This window comes from Sarcophilus harrisii, chromosome 4 (genome assembly GCF_902635505.1).
Source record: "Sarcophilus harrisii chromosome 4, mSarHar1.11, whole genome shotgun sequence".
Lineage (NCBI taxonomy): Eukaryota > Metazoa > Chordata > Mammalia > Dasyuromorphia > Dasyuridae > Sarcophilus > Sarcophilus harrisii.
In genome coordinates this window covers 386,557,442-386,570,300 of record NC_045429.1, presented here as the reverse complement: position 1 = coordinate 386,570,300, position 12,859 = coordinate 386,557,442, and the positions used below count along the sequence as shown (strand labels likewise).

At 41.1% G+C, this 12,859-nt stretch overlaps 1 protein-coding gene across 1 annotated transcript; it reads left to right on the top strand.

Annotated features, from left to right (window-relative positions):
* Positions 1 to 3,698: 3,698 nt before the first annotated feature.
* Positions 3,699 to 12,599, top strand: MIXL1 (Mix paired-like homeobox). The gene is made up of 2 exons (XM_031967024.1): positions 3,699 to 5,097; positions 9,397 to 12,599. Exons 1-2 carry the CDS (start codon positions 4,663 to 4,665, stop codon positions 9,700 to 9,702), a joined length of 741 nt encoding a protein of 246 aa, XP_031822884.1. The 5' UTR covers positions 3,699 to 4,662; the 3' UTR covers positions 9,703 to 12,599.
* Positions 12,600 to 12,859: the final 260 nt, after the last annotated feature.

Genomic DNA, 12,859 nt, shown 5'->3' with positions numbered 1-12,859 from the left:
TTGATCCAACAATACCACTGCTAGGTTTATATCAAAGACATGCAAAAAAAAAAAAGTGAGGGGGAAGGATCTATTTGTACAAAAATATTTCTAGCAACTCTTTTTTGTGATGGACAAGAATTAGAAATCAAGAGGATGCTCATCAACTGGGGGAATGGCTAAACAAGTTGGGGTATATGATCGTGATGGAATATTATTTTGCTATAAGAAATGACAAGCAGGAGATTTTAGAAAAACCTGGAAAGACTTACATGAATTGATGCAAAATGAAGTGAGCAGAACCAGAAGAATATTGTACACAGCAATATTGTATGATGAAAAACTCATGACAGTTTTTCATTAAAAAAAATTGTTTTTATTTTTGTACATTGTCACTTGGGAATGATTTCCCTTTTCTTTTAACAAAGTGCAGTTAAGCAAAAGCAGTTGAGCAAAAATGGCCTCGTGATCATTTTGCCTCATTCTGCACACCTAGAGCTTATCACCTTTCTAGAGACGGGACCGCTTCATCATCATTACAGAGAAAAGCTTTTGGTTTAAGGAAAAAAAAAAAAGGCGATGCATACAAAAAGAATGTAAAGTACTGAGTTCAAACTGTATTTCCTTTCAAGGTAGTTTAAAATTTGCTTTGTATTTGTTTGGTTTTTTGGGGAGGGGAAGATAGTCATTTTACTTTTTAGAGTTTGTCTTTCACTTCCATGGAAAGGGTGGTTTTGCAACCTAGTGGGTAGGCCTTGACTGCACTCACAAGTACGGAAGGATCAAAGAGGCAAACACCTGGGCAGCTGAGAAGCTGGAAGCAGGGCTATTGACTTGCCTCACTTGTTCTTTCCTGGGTGTCTCTTCAATAAACACCTAAAGTTGCAGGATTGGGTCTTAGGCTGGGGAGGAGAGCCAGCCTTGAAAAACAAAGCCAGACCCGGGGAAGAGACTATTTAGCACTTTAAAAGGAAACTCTGGGCTTGGTGCTATTATTTGGCTGAAATGGTAACAGGAACTTTGAATAGAAATTATAAATAGGTTCAAAGTACTATCACCCGGTCACTCTAACGCCACAGCACTAAGGCCCTTTTTCTTTTTGGGGGGGAGAAGGGGTTTGCTTTATATCCCCAACCCCTAGTGCAATGCCTAGTAATAAATGCTAGCTGATTATCTCTGAACACCTCATCTTAGCTAAGTGTCTGATAAGATAGCTGTCACTGACTTAGGTCTTACATGCTGTATTTGTGCTTAACTATTAAATAGTTCTCCAAGGATTGTCTTCTATTTCTTCTTAAAATTCCGACCTTACTTAAAACAACGCCTGGCTCGGCAAATATTGTGGAATAACAGATGACTTGCAAAACAATGAAAATATGATTCCTAACCTCCTGAGAAGGATTTTTTGGGTGAGATCTTGCTAGGATGCCTGTTTACTCTTCAGAATTTACCTCTCTATTCTTAGATTCCCTCTGCAGGGATGAAAAGAATTGTTAGGGTTCATTTTAAAAATATTATATTAAATGGCACTGACATTTTTTTCTTGTAAGAAAAATGATTACAGGCATTGTTTCGAGGGAAAGGGGCAGCCGGGAGAAGTCTCTACTTGACAGATGGATAAAAGAGGTGCTAAAGAGTTAACATGTGCCAACTTCAATCATCTCTAACACTTGGACTTGTGAAAAATTGCTTACTATTTTTACTAGTGCCTTTATACAAAATAAATGGATCTGGCACCCTGAAGTAAGGAGCCATGCACTTATTAAGGTATTACTATATGCTAGGCCCTATGATAAGCCAGCAGAACAGTTTCCAATGGGATGGATGAAAAGCAAATTTGCTTGCATGGAAGAGCTTTTACTATTCTGTAGTGTCCTGCTTCAAAACCTTGAAAATTAATCCCACTGGGAAAGACAGTCCCTAAATGACCCGGCAAGTGACTCCTATCTACAGCAACAAGCCCATTATTCAACAATTTTTCCTTTTAGAGAAACTGAGAGTAATATCTGTTCTTTTTATAGCACCTTAAAGATCATATGAGGTTTAATGTCCATTTTCTCATTTTAACTTCCCTTTTGCAAAAACCATCTTTTCCGTGGAAATGAAAACTCAAAAAAAAATGACTACCTTCTCTTTCTCCAAAGCCCCTTTCCTCCCAAAAATTGACAGCCCTGTAAGACAGATTCTAAAAATTGCTTCCACTTTACAGATGAGAAAACTGAGCATTCCTCAGATTGTGACTTGAACACCATCACACTTAGTAAGTGTCAGAGGAGCATATGAACCTCATTCTTCCTGATTTTAACTGTACTGACTCCTCCAGTGCCTTCCCTCTGTTAATTATTTCTGATTTTTCCTGTATGTAGCTTTGCTTTGTTTCCATGTTGTCTCCCCTATTAGAGTGCAAGCTTCTTGAGGGCAGGGATTGTCATTTGCCTCTTTTTGTACCCCAAGGCTTAGCACAGTGCTTGGCACATTGTTTGGCACTTAATAAATGTTTACCAATTGATTGAGTTCTACTGCTTCTGTTTCCCCACCAAAAGAGAACAATACTTTCACAGTCTACCTCACAGCATAGTTGTGAGGAACATATTCTGTAATCAAAGCACTCTAGAGATGTGAATTATCCTTATTATAGTTTTTTTTTTTTCCTTGTAGGGGAAAACTTAGGCACCAAATGCATAAAGTTTGTATATTGGATGAAATGACCTCCCTAAATGAAGACTGGGAAAATGCTCATGATAACTTGGTCACTAGACAGAGTTCCTCAACTGACAGATCAGTTATGGTACAAAATGCACCTTTAGAAAGTGATAATAGCTTCCTTCTGAAATGTTTTCCTCTCAGCAGCTCAGAAACAGAAATCATCATCATCATCATCATCATCATCATCATCATCATCTCCATTTTATAAATAAGGAAATTGAAGTTTTGGTCTGTGGTTGAGGACTGGACCTATGATCACAATGGTATAGTCTGAGATAACTTCTACCAAGAAAGATTAAGTCTTTTTTACTTTGAGAGACTTGTCTAGCACACTGAGAAGTTAAATACCCAGGGTCACACAGCTTGTGTGTTGGAGGTAGAAGGAGAACCTACATCTCCCTGAAACATTACATTATTGTGAACGTGACCGACAATCACAAAGTTGGTCATTTCCCTATAGAGAGAACAGAAGAGGATTACAGATAAACCTATGAATTTCCCTGATGTACAGCTTGTGTTTTTTCTTGTTTATTTCAAATTTAACATGGCAGTTAGAAGTCTGCCTCATTTGTCTTTGTGTCCTTCTGATCCATTCTCATGCAAATTCTAAAAATGTGGAAGAATACCACCAGTAAAGCTTTCAGGTACCCTTCAGTGACCTCCAAGTCATAAGATAATCTATACTATCCAAGTGTTTGAAGTTCAGAATTATAGCCTATAACCCGCCCCCAGAATTTCTATACACTGGAAAATTGAAAGGAAAATGGAAAATGTCAAGCAAGGATTGCATTACATAAGTAGGTTTTCTCAGTGGCCTGTAGAGCAAGAGTTCTTAATCTGAAGTCTGTGTCTTAATCTGAAGTCTGTGGCCTTAAAAAAAACTTTTTTTAAAAAAAATTATTTCAATACTATTGGTTTCCTTTGTAATCCTATGTATTTTACTTTATGCATTAAAAACTTTGTTCTGAAAACAGGTCCTGGGCTTTCACCAGACTAGCCAAAAGGGCCCAAAACACAAAAAACGGTTAAGAATCCCAGTTTAAGGTGTGAGGACCTGGGCCTAGTGGAGCCTGAATTTCTTTCACTGTTGACTGAACCACAGCGGGTCATCTGGCCTCTGAGACTCTCCTGCCTTCTCCCAGATGAACTTGGGGCTGCCTCGTTGCCACAGAAGCCCTGGCTTCGCCTCCATGAAAATCTGGCTTGGTTCTCTCTCTTCAGAGAGAGGTGTCCCAGAAACCCTCGCTACCGCTGAGGTGTGAGAGCCCCTCTTGGAGGACACTAACTCCTGGCCAGGCTCCCTGCCCGGCTTCCCCAAGGCCCGCTCCTCCCACGCGGGACCCTCTGATCTCAAGGTTACTCGGGTTATTTCGGAGTCCCCGGTTCTTTCTCAGCCGGCCTCGGCGGCCGCGGTCTGTCTCAGGGTCTCGGCTTCGCAGAGAAGGAGGCGAGACTGTTGGAGCAACCACGTGTTGGGTCTGGCACCTGGCGGGGTACCTGTGAGGGGGACTAGTGGGAGGGGGAGGCGTCCTGGCTGAAGCGGGCCGGGGCTCTCCTTTCTGGGGGGGTCCGAGGGAGCGCGGCCCAGCCTTGAGCCATTCCTTGGGGCCACTGACCTCCGCGGGCCGCTCGGGGCCCGGAATCCAAAGAGAAGCTTCAGAGTTAGGGATGTGTATTGGCCGAGCGGGGACTGGGGGAGGAGAAGGAAGGAACTGTCCACAGTGGGAGGCTGGAGGACCCAAGTTCACGCCTCCCCCTCCATCCCTCCCTGGACTTGCAGACCAAGCTCCGCCTACGGAAGCGATTATCACCCACCGGTGTCTAGCGGGGCCGGGGGTCTGGGGGCCCCGGCTTTCCCACCCGGCCCTTTGATCTCCTCCGTCCCGGACCTTCCGCCCCGCCCTCGGTCCTGGGAACTGTATAATAGCGGAGGGGTCCCCGAGTAACTAACAGGATGACCACCCCGTCCGCACCACGATGACAACGGCGGCTCCCAACCAGCTCCAGTTCGGGGAAAGCCCCCAATATCCCGCTTACCTGCCCAGCTACCCCGGGAGCGCTTACCTGCCTCCCTCCAGTCCCGGGACCGGCCCCTGCCCGCCGCCCTCCGCGGGCTCCGGCCCCGACCTGCGCCCCTCGGCGGCGGCGGCGGCGGCCTACGAGGGGTACCCCGGGAGCGGGTCCGGGCCGGCGTCGCTTCTTCCCGTCAGCCTGGCGCCTGCGGCGCAGCAGCTCAAAGGGCAGCCAGCCCCGTCGGGGTCCGGGTCGGGGTCGCAGCGCAGGAAAAGGACGTCCTTCAGTCCGGAGCAGCTGCAGCTGCTGGAACTGGTGTTTCGGCGGACCATGTACCCGGACATCACCTTGCGGGAACGCCTGGCCACCCTCACTAGGCTTCCCGAGTCCCGGATCCAGGTGAGGATGCGCCCAGCGGGGCAAGGAGGGAGAGGGAGGGGCCGCGGGGAGACTGGGGTCCCTGCCTCCCACCGCACCAAGCCGAGTTCCCTCTGGCACCTCATTCGCCCATTTCTCTGCTCTCCTAATTATTCCTGGAAATCTCTATTCCTCTCCGTCTCTCTCCCTTAGAGAGTCCAGCAGGGCTCGGGGCCCGCTCCTAGCGCAGCGACTCGTATTCTTTGGGGGGCTTTTTTGAAGGGTGGGGGAAGGAAAAAGCTCAAACAGGGGCTCTCTCCAGCGCTCTGGAAACTTGCAAATCGGGGACCCACCTGTAACTTCCTAGAATCCTCGAGAAGCGCCCGAAAGGCCGTCGGAAGCTCTCTAGTCCATCCTGTTCGTTTCACACCCGGAGAACCGAGGTCGGGGAGCAGTCCCTGAGGGACCTCGAGTAGCCAGGGCTCGCGATATTAGGCATCTGTTTCCCAGGGCCCGGCCCGGCCCGTTAACATTATTCCTAAAGCTTGAGCGGATGATTGCGGTCCGCTGCTCTGCCCGTGGTCAGGCTGGATGTCAGAGCCACTCCGCCGGGCTGCCCCTCTCACCTTCCCGTTTGTGGGATGGAACTGAAGTGTATTTAAATTGCTTCTAACAATCAAGCCGACTTTACCAGGGACCTAAGAGCTTGGGGTGAGGGTCAGGACTTTTATGTTAGAAGACTCTAAAGAGGTTTTTCTCAGAGGGGGCGATTAAAGTTTATAGTATTAACTAGAAGGACCCGGCCCTGCAAGAAATGCAGAAATCTATTTGGTCCTTGGGAGGTATCCTTAAGTTCTGATACTTCCTTAAGGTGAGGGGAAGAGGAGCCCAGGATAAGGATAATGTTCTAGTAGCTGCTGCCTATTGGTGATCAAACAAGCATTTACAGAGAGCCATGTGTGTGAGATGAGGTGTTGGCCGTTAAAAACCCAGGGAAAACAGTCTCTACCCTCAAGGAGTTTATGGTGTAGACAGGGAATGCTTGTAAGCCCATGTGTATATATACAGGTTTACACAAAATAGATAAAAAGTGATTTTAAAGGGAAAGATCAAAAAGGACCGCATTTAAGGTGAAATCTGACCTGAGCTGTGAAGGGAACCCGGGATGCCGAGATAGGTGAGGAAGGCATGCAGATATGAAAGAAAAAGATGCAATGGGCTATTTGGAGGGGAGAAAAGCAGAAAAGGGAACAGGTAGCACTTGTTATGGGCCGGGTGTTTTGACAAATATCCTTAATTTTGAGCCTTACGAGCAGGCAAAGTGGGTGCTCTTATGATCCCCACCTTACAGATGAGGAAATTGAGGCAGGGAGCATTTTAATGGCTTTGCCCAGGGTTACACAGTTAGTAAATGTGTGAGGCTGGATTTAAACTCATTTTCTAGACTCCAAGGCCAATACTACTATCCACTACCACCAGCAATCTCTATTGCTTCCTAATTGGAAATAAAAGGTCAATTTGTCTTGTGTATACCCAGTGTGGGTGGAGAGAAGGAATGTGCAGACTGGAAAGGTAGGTAGGTTGGGGCTTCTTTTGAGTGACAAGTCTGTCAAAAGTTGAGGAGAAAAAGTTGGGAAAATGCCAGAGAGAGATCTCTCTGATTATCTGCTTCTGGTTCTTCAGATTGTAATGATTTTAGTTTATAAACTCCAGGGCTTTGGGAGAGGTTTCCAGGTTAGGGTTTCAGGCCGAGTCTTATACTAATAAGCTCTAGTATTAAATGGGGGAAGCATGGATTACATTTAGGATACTTCTGAGGCTAGCTCAAATGGGAAAGTGCTCAGTGGGGATGGTGGAAAAAAATCACTGAAATTCACCTGGAGTCCAGAGACTGGGTAGGTGACCACAAGCAAGTCACTTAATGTCAATCAATCAATCAGCAAATATCTTTTAAGTTTTTACTATGTGTCAGGTACTTTGCTGAGAAAGAAAACAATCTCTATTTGTTATGAACTTACATTCTAATGGGGGAGAAAACAAGTGCATATTTTTAAAAAAGCATAAATAAAATTAATACATATATTCATTTATTAGGCTAACATAAAATATACATGAGAATAAAATTAAATAACATGTACAGTGCTTTGCAAACTTGAAGGTACTCTATAAATGCTATTAAGTATAAACTTAGTATCTATTTTATGCATAATGCTTTCTCTGAGCCTTGGCTTCCTCATAAGTAAAATTAAGAAAAATGACTATTTGCATTATCTCCCTTTCAGGATCATTGTATGGCAAATATCTGTCTAGCTTCTAACACTGTAGTTCATGACCCATATGGAGTCTTATAACTGAATGGGGGGGTTGCAAAATTATGACTGGTTATCAGTAAATGTTTAATTTGTATATGTTATATAGCGATATACCCAGGGTCATATAAAAATTTCTTTGGCAAAAAGAAGTTGCAAGGAAAAAATTTAAGAAGCTTTGCCTTAAAGCCCTACAAAATTCTGAGTTAATTTATAAAATGTTCCTTTGTGATTAGGCCTTATTCCTGGCCCACTGTATTTTTTCTCATTTAATTCAATTCAGTTGAACTTATGTGCAATTTTTCTGTTTACCCAGAACTCAAGACAATGTAGATTCAATTTAACAAATATTTTGGGGCACCTACCATCTACTATATGAACTATGCTAGATAATGAGGTTACAAAGACAAAAAATGTTCCTGCCCTTAGAAGTCCTCATATTTTAGTGTTTTGAGGTGTGTGTTTTTTGTGGAGAGATGGGAGCTTGGGGGACATTTATGCCAATGAATTCTTGCCCTGGCAGACGTCTTTAAACACCCAATATTTCCATTAAACAAGAATTTATTAAATGTCTCAAGTATAAAGAACAAATTGTGAATTGGTTGAGAGAAAAAGCTGAGCGTGACTCATGCTGTGTTCTCAAAGGAGTGAAAAGGACCTCACCTGATAGGGGATATAGTATCCTGGATGATATCTTAGAGGAGTGAAGTGAATTTACCTAAAGGAAGAAGGAAAACTAAAGCACAGAGTGGACTGAACAAAGATAGAATACATGGGAATGGGGATATGATGGAAGAAGAAATGGAACATTTTGGTTGGAGTACAGGGCTAGGTACGTGGGGTGAGGGCAAGGGCATGGATCCTTTATGAAACAAGGTCAAAGCAGATGTTGGATGAAGATGGATCAAGAGAGGTTTTGAGTGCCAGGCTGAATTTATACTTAATTTGGTAGGAAGTTGGGAATCAATAGGTTTTACAGTGACAGCTAGAATGGTGCATTAGGATGATTTACTGGGATATCAACAATATAAAGGATAGTTTGTATCAGGAAGAAGTTATGAACTCTAAAGATGCTTATGGTAGGAATGAAAGGTGGGGAAAATATTTCAGAAAGCTTGATCTAGAAGTTAAGGCTTTACCATTTTAAATGGGTACGGGGAGTAAGAAAGAAGCCAAAGAAGCCAAAGGGTTCATCACTTAAGTTGTGAACCCAGGTGATTGGACACAGAAGATATCAATACAAATAGTAAATAAAAGAGGAAGACGAGAAAGGGAATATATGGAAGAGGATAAGAAATGGAAAAGAGAAGAAGCAAGAGCAGGAGGAGAAATAAAAGAGGAAGAAAAGGAAAAAGCGTAAGGAGAAAGAGCAAGAGGAAGAAGAGGGATAGATTTGGGAGAAGGTGATGAGTTGCTTTTTTATGCATCAAGTTTAAGGTGCTGACCAGACAAAGAGGTAGAAATTTCTATCAGGGAGTTGGAAATGCTACAACTAAGAGTTCTGGCCAGAATTTAGGGTTGGAGATAAGTTTTGAGGGGTCATCTGTATAGCAGTGATAATTGAACCATGGGAAGAACTGACATCGCCAAAAGAAATGATAAGAAGGGCAAATGAGAAGAGAGCCCATGTCAGATTTGTTGTGTTTTTTTTTTGGGAGGCTGATGGTATCTTTATTGTATTTGTATAGAGTTCTATGAAAAAAGCTTCTGGGAAAAAGTTTTACCTATTATCTTTAATTATAAAAGCATATTCTGAAAAACATGGCACACTTTTACTTCTACAAGAATATTTTTTGCATAAATGATCTTACTTTCTGCTCAGAATATTTCCATAAAATACAGAAATAGTTATGTAGCAATTGGAGAAATTGAAGCTTAATATAATTAATCATATCTAACCAGCTGATGGGTACCCAGCTCTTTGTTAAATCACAGGACTTTGTATTGAATTTATTTATTGCTTGAGTTATGATCATCCCACAGTGGTAGTAAAAACTTTTACTCATGAAATTTTTTTCTCATGTTCTTCTAGGTCTGGTTCCAGAACAGACGTGCCAAATCTCGTCGACAGAGAGGAAAGCCCTATAATCCCTCAGCAGGACCAGAGCTTTTCCTCAGCCACACTCCTCTTGGAACTGAAGGGGAACATTTGGTTCCCCTGCTGCCTCTTGAGGTAGATGTGAACTGCCTGCCTGATCCAAGCAGGAGTGGAGTTGGGCTCTCTGGTTCTAACAGCCAAGGACAGAATTTTGGAACCTTTTCTCCTATATCTGAAAACACTGGTTCGAAGCTGGACTTATGGGAAGAGCGTATTTTATCTACCTTCAGCAACTCTTGACCAAGATTACAGCAAAATCTTGGCCTATGATCTTGGACAGTACAAGGGGCTATCACGGTTCAAGAGACCTATCGAAAGTTTCTCCTATTCTCTTTAGCCTACATATTAAGGCCACTGGGTTCATCTTTCTTAATGTGAACTAATGCTCTAAGTTCTCAGTCTCATTTGTCTCTGAGCTGGACTCTCTTCTCAATTTAACTCTTAGTCATGTCTATGTTTTTTGACACTCTGGAACTTCATTTACTCATTCTTTAGAAATCAACTTTCATATCCCCGTCACATATTTTCTTCTCCTTGCCAAATCTCAGGGAAGTCTGGTTTCAAATCTCCCCTTTGATAAAATATATATATATATATATATATATATATATATATAAAAAACACATGGCTATAATGGGCAAATAAGGGTCACAATGAGGGTGATAATACCGAGGGTACCTACCTCACAGGGATGTTGTGAGGGTCAAATTAGATTATATATATAAAGTATATCTAAACTTAATATAGTATTATAAGAATCAGCTATTATAATGATTTTAACTTCCCCATTGCCATCACTAGCATTCAATCTTACCACCCCTCAAAGTCTTGGTATCTGTCCTTTTTGTATATCATTCCTCCTGGACTAACTGCAAATCTTGCTGTTTTCTGGATTTAGTCCCTCCTCCTCCTCTCTCTATTCACAATCACAGCCCTAGTCCAAGGCTGTAAACCCTTGGTGTCCTGACCACTTCTTTGCCTCTGGTTTTTCCACTGTTATGTTAATTTGAGTCGCTTGGAGCTGCTGGGTCTAGAAAAAAGACAAAGTAGTGGCCGCCTTGGGTATAACATGTAGAACCATCACAATAAGGGACACCTGTTAATTTTTTAAAATTATGCACACATTTTAAATGTTAGAAATTCCATTGTTGATAGCACAGGTAAAAGCCTTGAAAGCATCTGAAGGACAATACACAGGAAGCCCAATTTTCAAATCTTACCTAGAATCCACAGTGAAGCATGCCTTTACCCCAGCTATGACATTACTTTTTTTTAGAGATATATGGTTGCTCCTAATAACCTTTTACAAATTACAACTTTACATGGGTTCTGAGGTCCCTTAACTGTCCTCCTTTAGCCTATAGGACACAAACAAGTATGCTTCTTGACACTTACCCAAAATCTATCCCTTTAAACTACAGCTATTGTTGACATACTATTTTTCTTAAGAGAAACAAAACTACTTTCTCAAAATATGGGTCAATAATTACCTTAAATTAAGGCTTTGTCTGACATCCTATTTTGCTTCAGTTTCCCGCCCCCAACTATCCTTAGCACTTGTGAATATGGATTGTACTTTTGCAGAACTTTGGTTAGGTTACATAATTTTAAAATTGATGTTTTCTATGCCATAGCACTTAATATTAGTGCTTTGCACACAATGGGTGCTCAATAAATGCAGATTATGATAATATAAAAAGTGGCCATGGAAAAAAATTTTAAAGAGTAAAGTGAGTTTCTGCCAAAGAATCTTTAATGTGTACAGCTGTCAGCATTGGAGATGGGGGACATTGTTAACAATAACACAAAGTGATGTTAACATAAAACAGATTGGTAATTTGGGGAATAGATTTGTTTTATTTAAAAAAAAAAAAAAGCATTTCATCTTTCAAGAAAGCCCTCATATAGATATTTTTGTCCTCCCAATTTAATAATTATTGATATAAGTATAGTGCTGTTTATAAACTAGAAACCTGTGTTTATGTTTAAGTTTCTGAAATACAAAGAATTTAACAAAGTAAAATTTTAAAATCTAACTACATATCAAAGTTCGCCTTTTAAAATACATATTAAATTATCAGCATAAGAAGCTATAGGAAGGAACCAGACACATGTCATATTGCTACTGGGCAAGTGTGATAAGACTGAAATCAGTTAGTGTTTAAGTAGAAAAGTCCTTATACAATATATGTGACAAATTATTTATTATTATATCTCTGCTATTAGACCTCTACGACCTTATAAAGCAGATTATTGCATTTTTGAACAGTACTAACAGGAACCTTTCCCCTAAACACTGAAATAAATTCACATCCTTGTAAACTCTTTCCATTGGCTCTAGTATTATTGATATCTGGTCCCACCAAAATGACTAACTTTGGTCTTCTATGTGGCTCTTACTGGAAGACAGCTATCATATTCACTCCTCACCCTGCCTAAAATTCATTTTAGGAATTTGCATTTCACTCAAATTGAGGTCCAAATCCTCCCTAAAGCACTCAGGTAACACATCCCAACATTTCAGTTTATCAATGTCTTTCCTCAAAAATGGGTACAGGACTAGACAGGCTGGTTTAGATGTGGTCTGATCAAAGTAGATCACGTCTGGTCATCATCTCCCTCATTCTGCACATTAAGCTTGGGTTAGCATTTGTTCATGTTAAAAAGTTCACCAGAATCTTTTGATCTTTATCATATCAATTGCTGTCTAGTGATATCTTGGAGGTTTATGTTTTGAACCCCAGTACAATCAAGGATATCTGATTTTTATGCAAATGAAACTGTTGAAATTCAATAATCAAATGCAATTTTAAAAAATGGCTATCACTCTAGGGCAGTTCAAACATGACAACAATGCTTTGAGTTTAGCAGCAAATTCAGAGTTCTGAAACATTTACTCAAAATTGACCTCAAATCCATATTAAATATGAAATGACCTTTTTCTACAACTCCAACTTATTGGCCAGTATTAGTACCAGGTGCAACTATAAAATTAACATGATGACAAAACAAAAACAATACAAGATTTATGTACCTTAAAGGAGTGATCTTTGACTTGGTAAGGTTTGTTTGGGTATTTTGAAGGACCAAGTATCTATTGAATTATCAATAAATTTGTCACCGTTTTTATCAATGACTATGCTCATTTCAAAAACTGTCACTGCTCAAAACATTCTTGATGTTCTCTTTGAAATCATCTGTAGGGCTTACAGAATATTCTTTTGAAAACCTTCAATGATGGCAAATCTTTCTCTTTTGAAGGGAAATATGATTTTTATATTATCTGGAATAGGTAAATAATGACTTTCAAACTGGTCAATCTTCTTTTGAGTTAAACCAAAATGTGACTCTAAAATAATGGGTGTTTTATTTCCTCTGTGTGGCTAATTGACTCTAA

Bases quoted from the DNA above. Each gene is read 5' to 3' on its own strand.
- MIXL1 (XM_031967024.1), top strand. From the start codon at position 4,663: ATGACAACGGCGGCTCCCAACCAGCTCCAGTTCGGGGAAAGCCCCCAA. The intron at 5,098-9,396 runs GTGAGGATGCGC...ATGTTCTTCTAG, and splicing joins TTCCCGAGTCCCGGATCCAG to GTCTGGTTCCAGAACAGACG.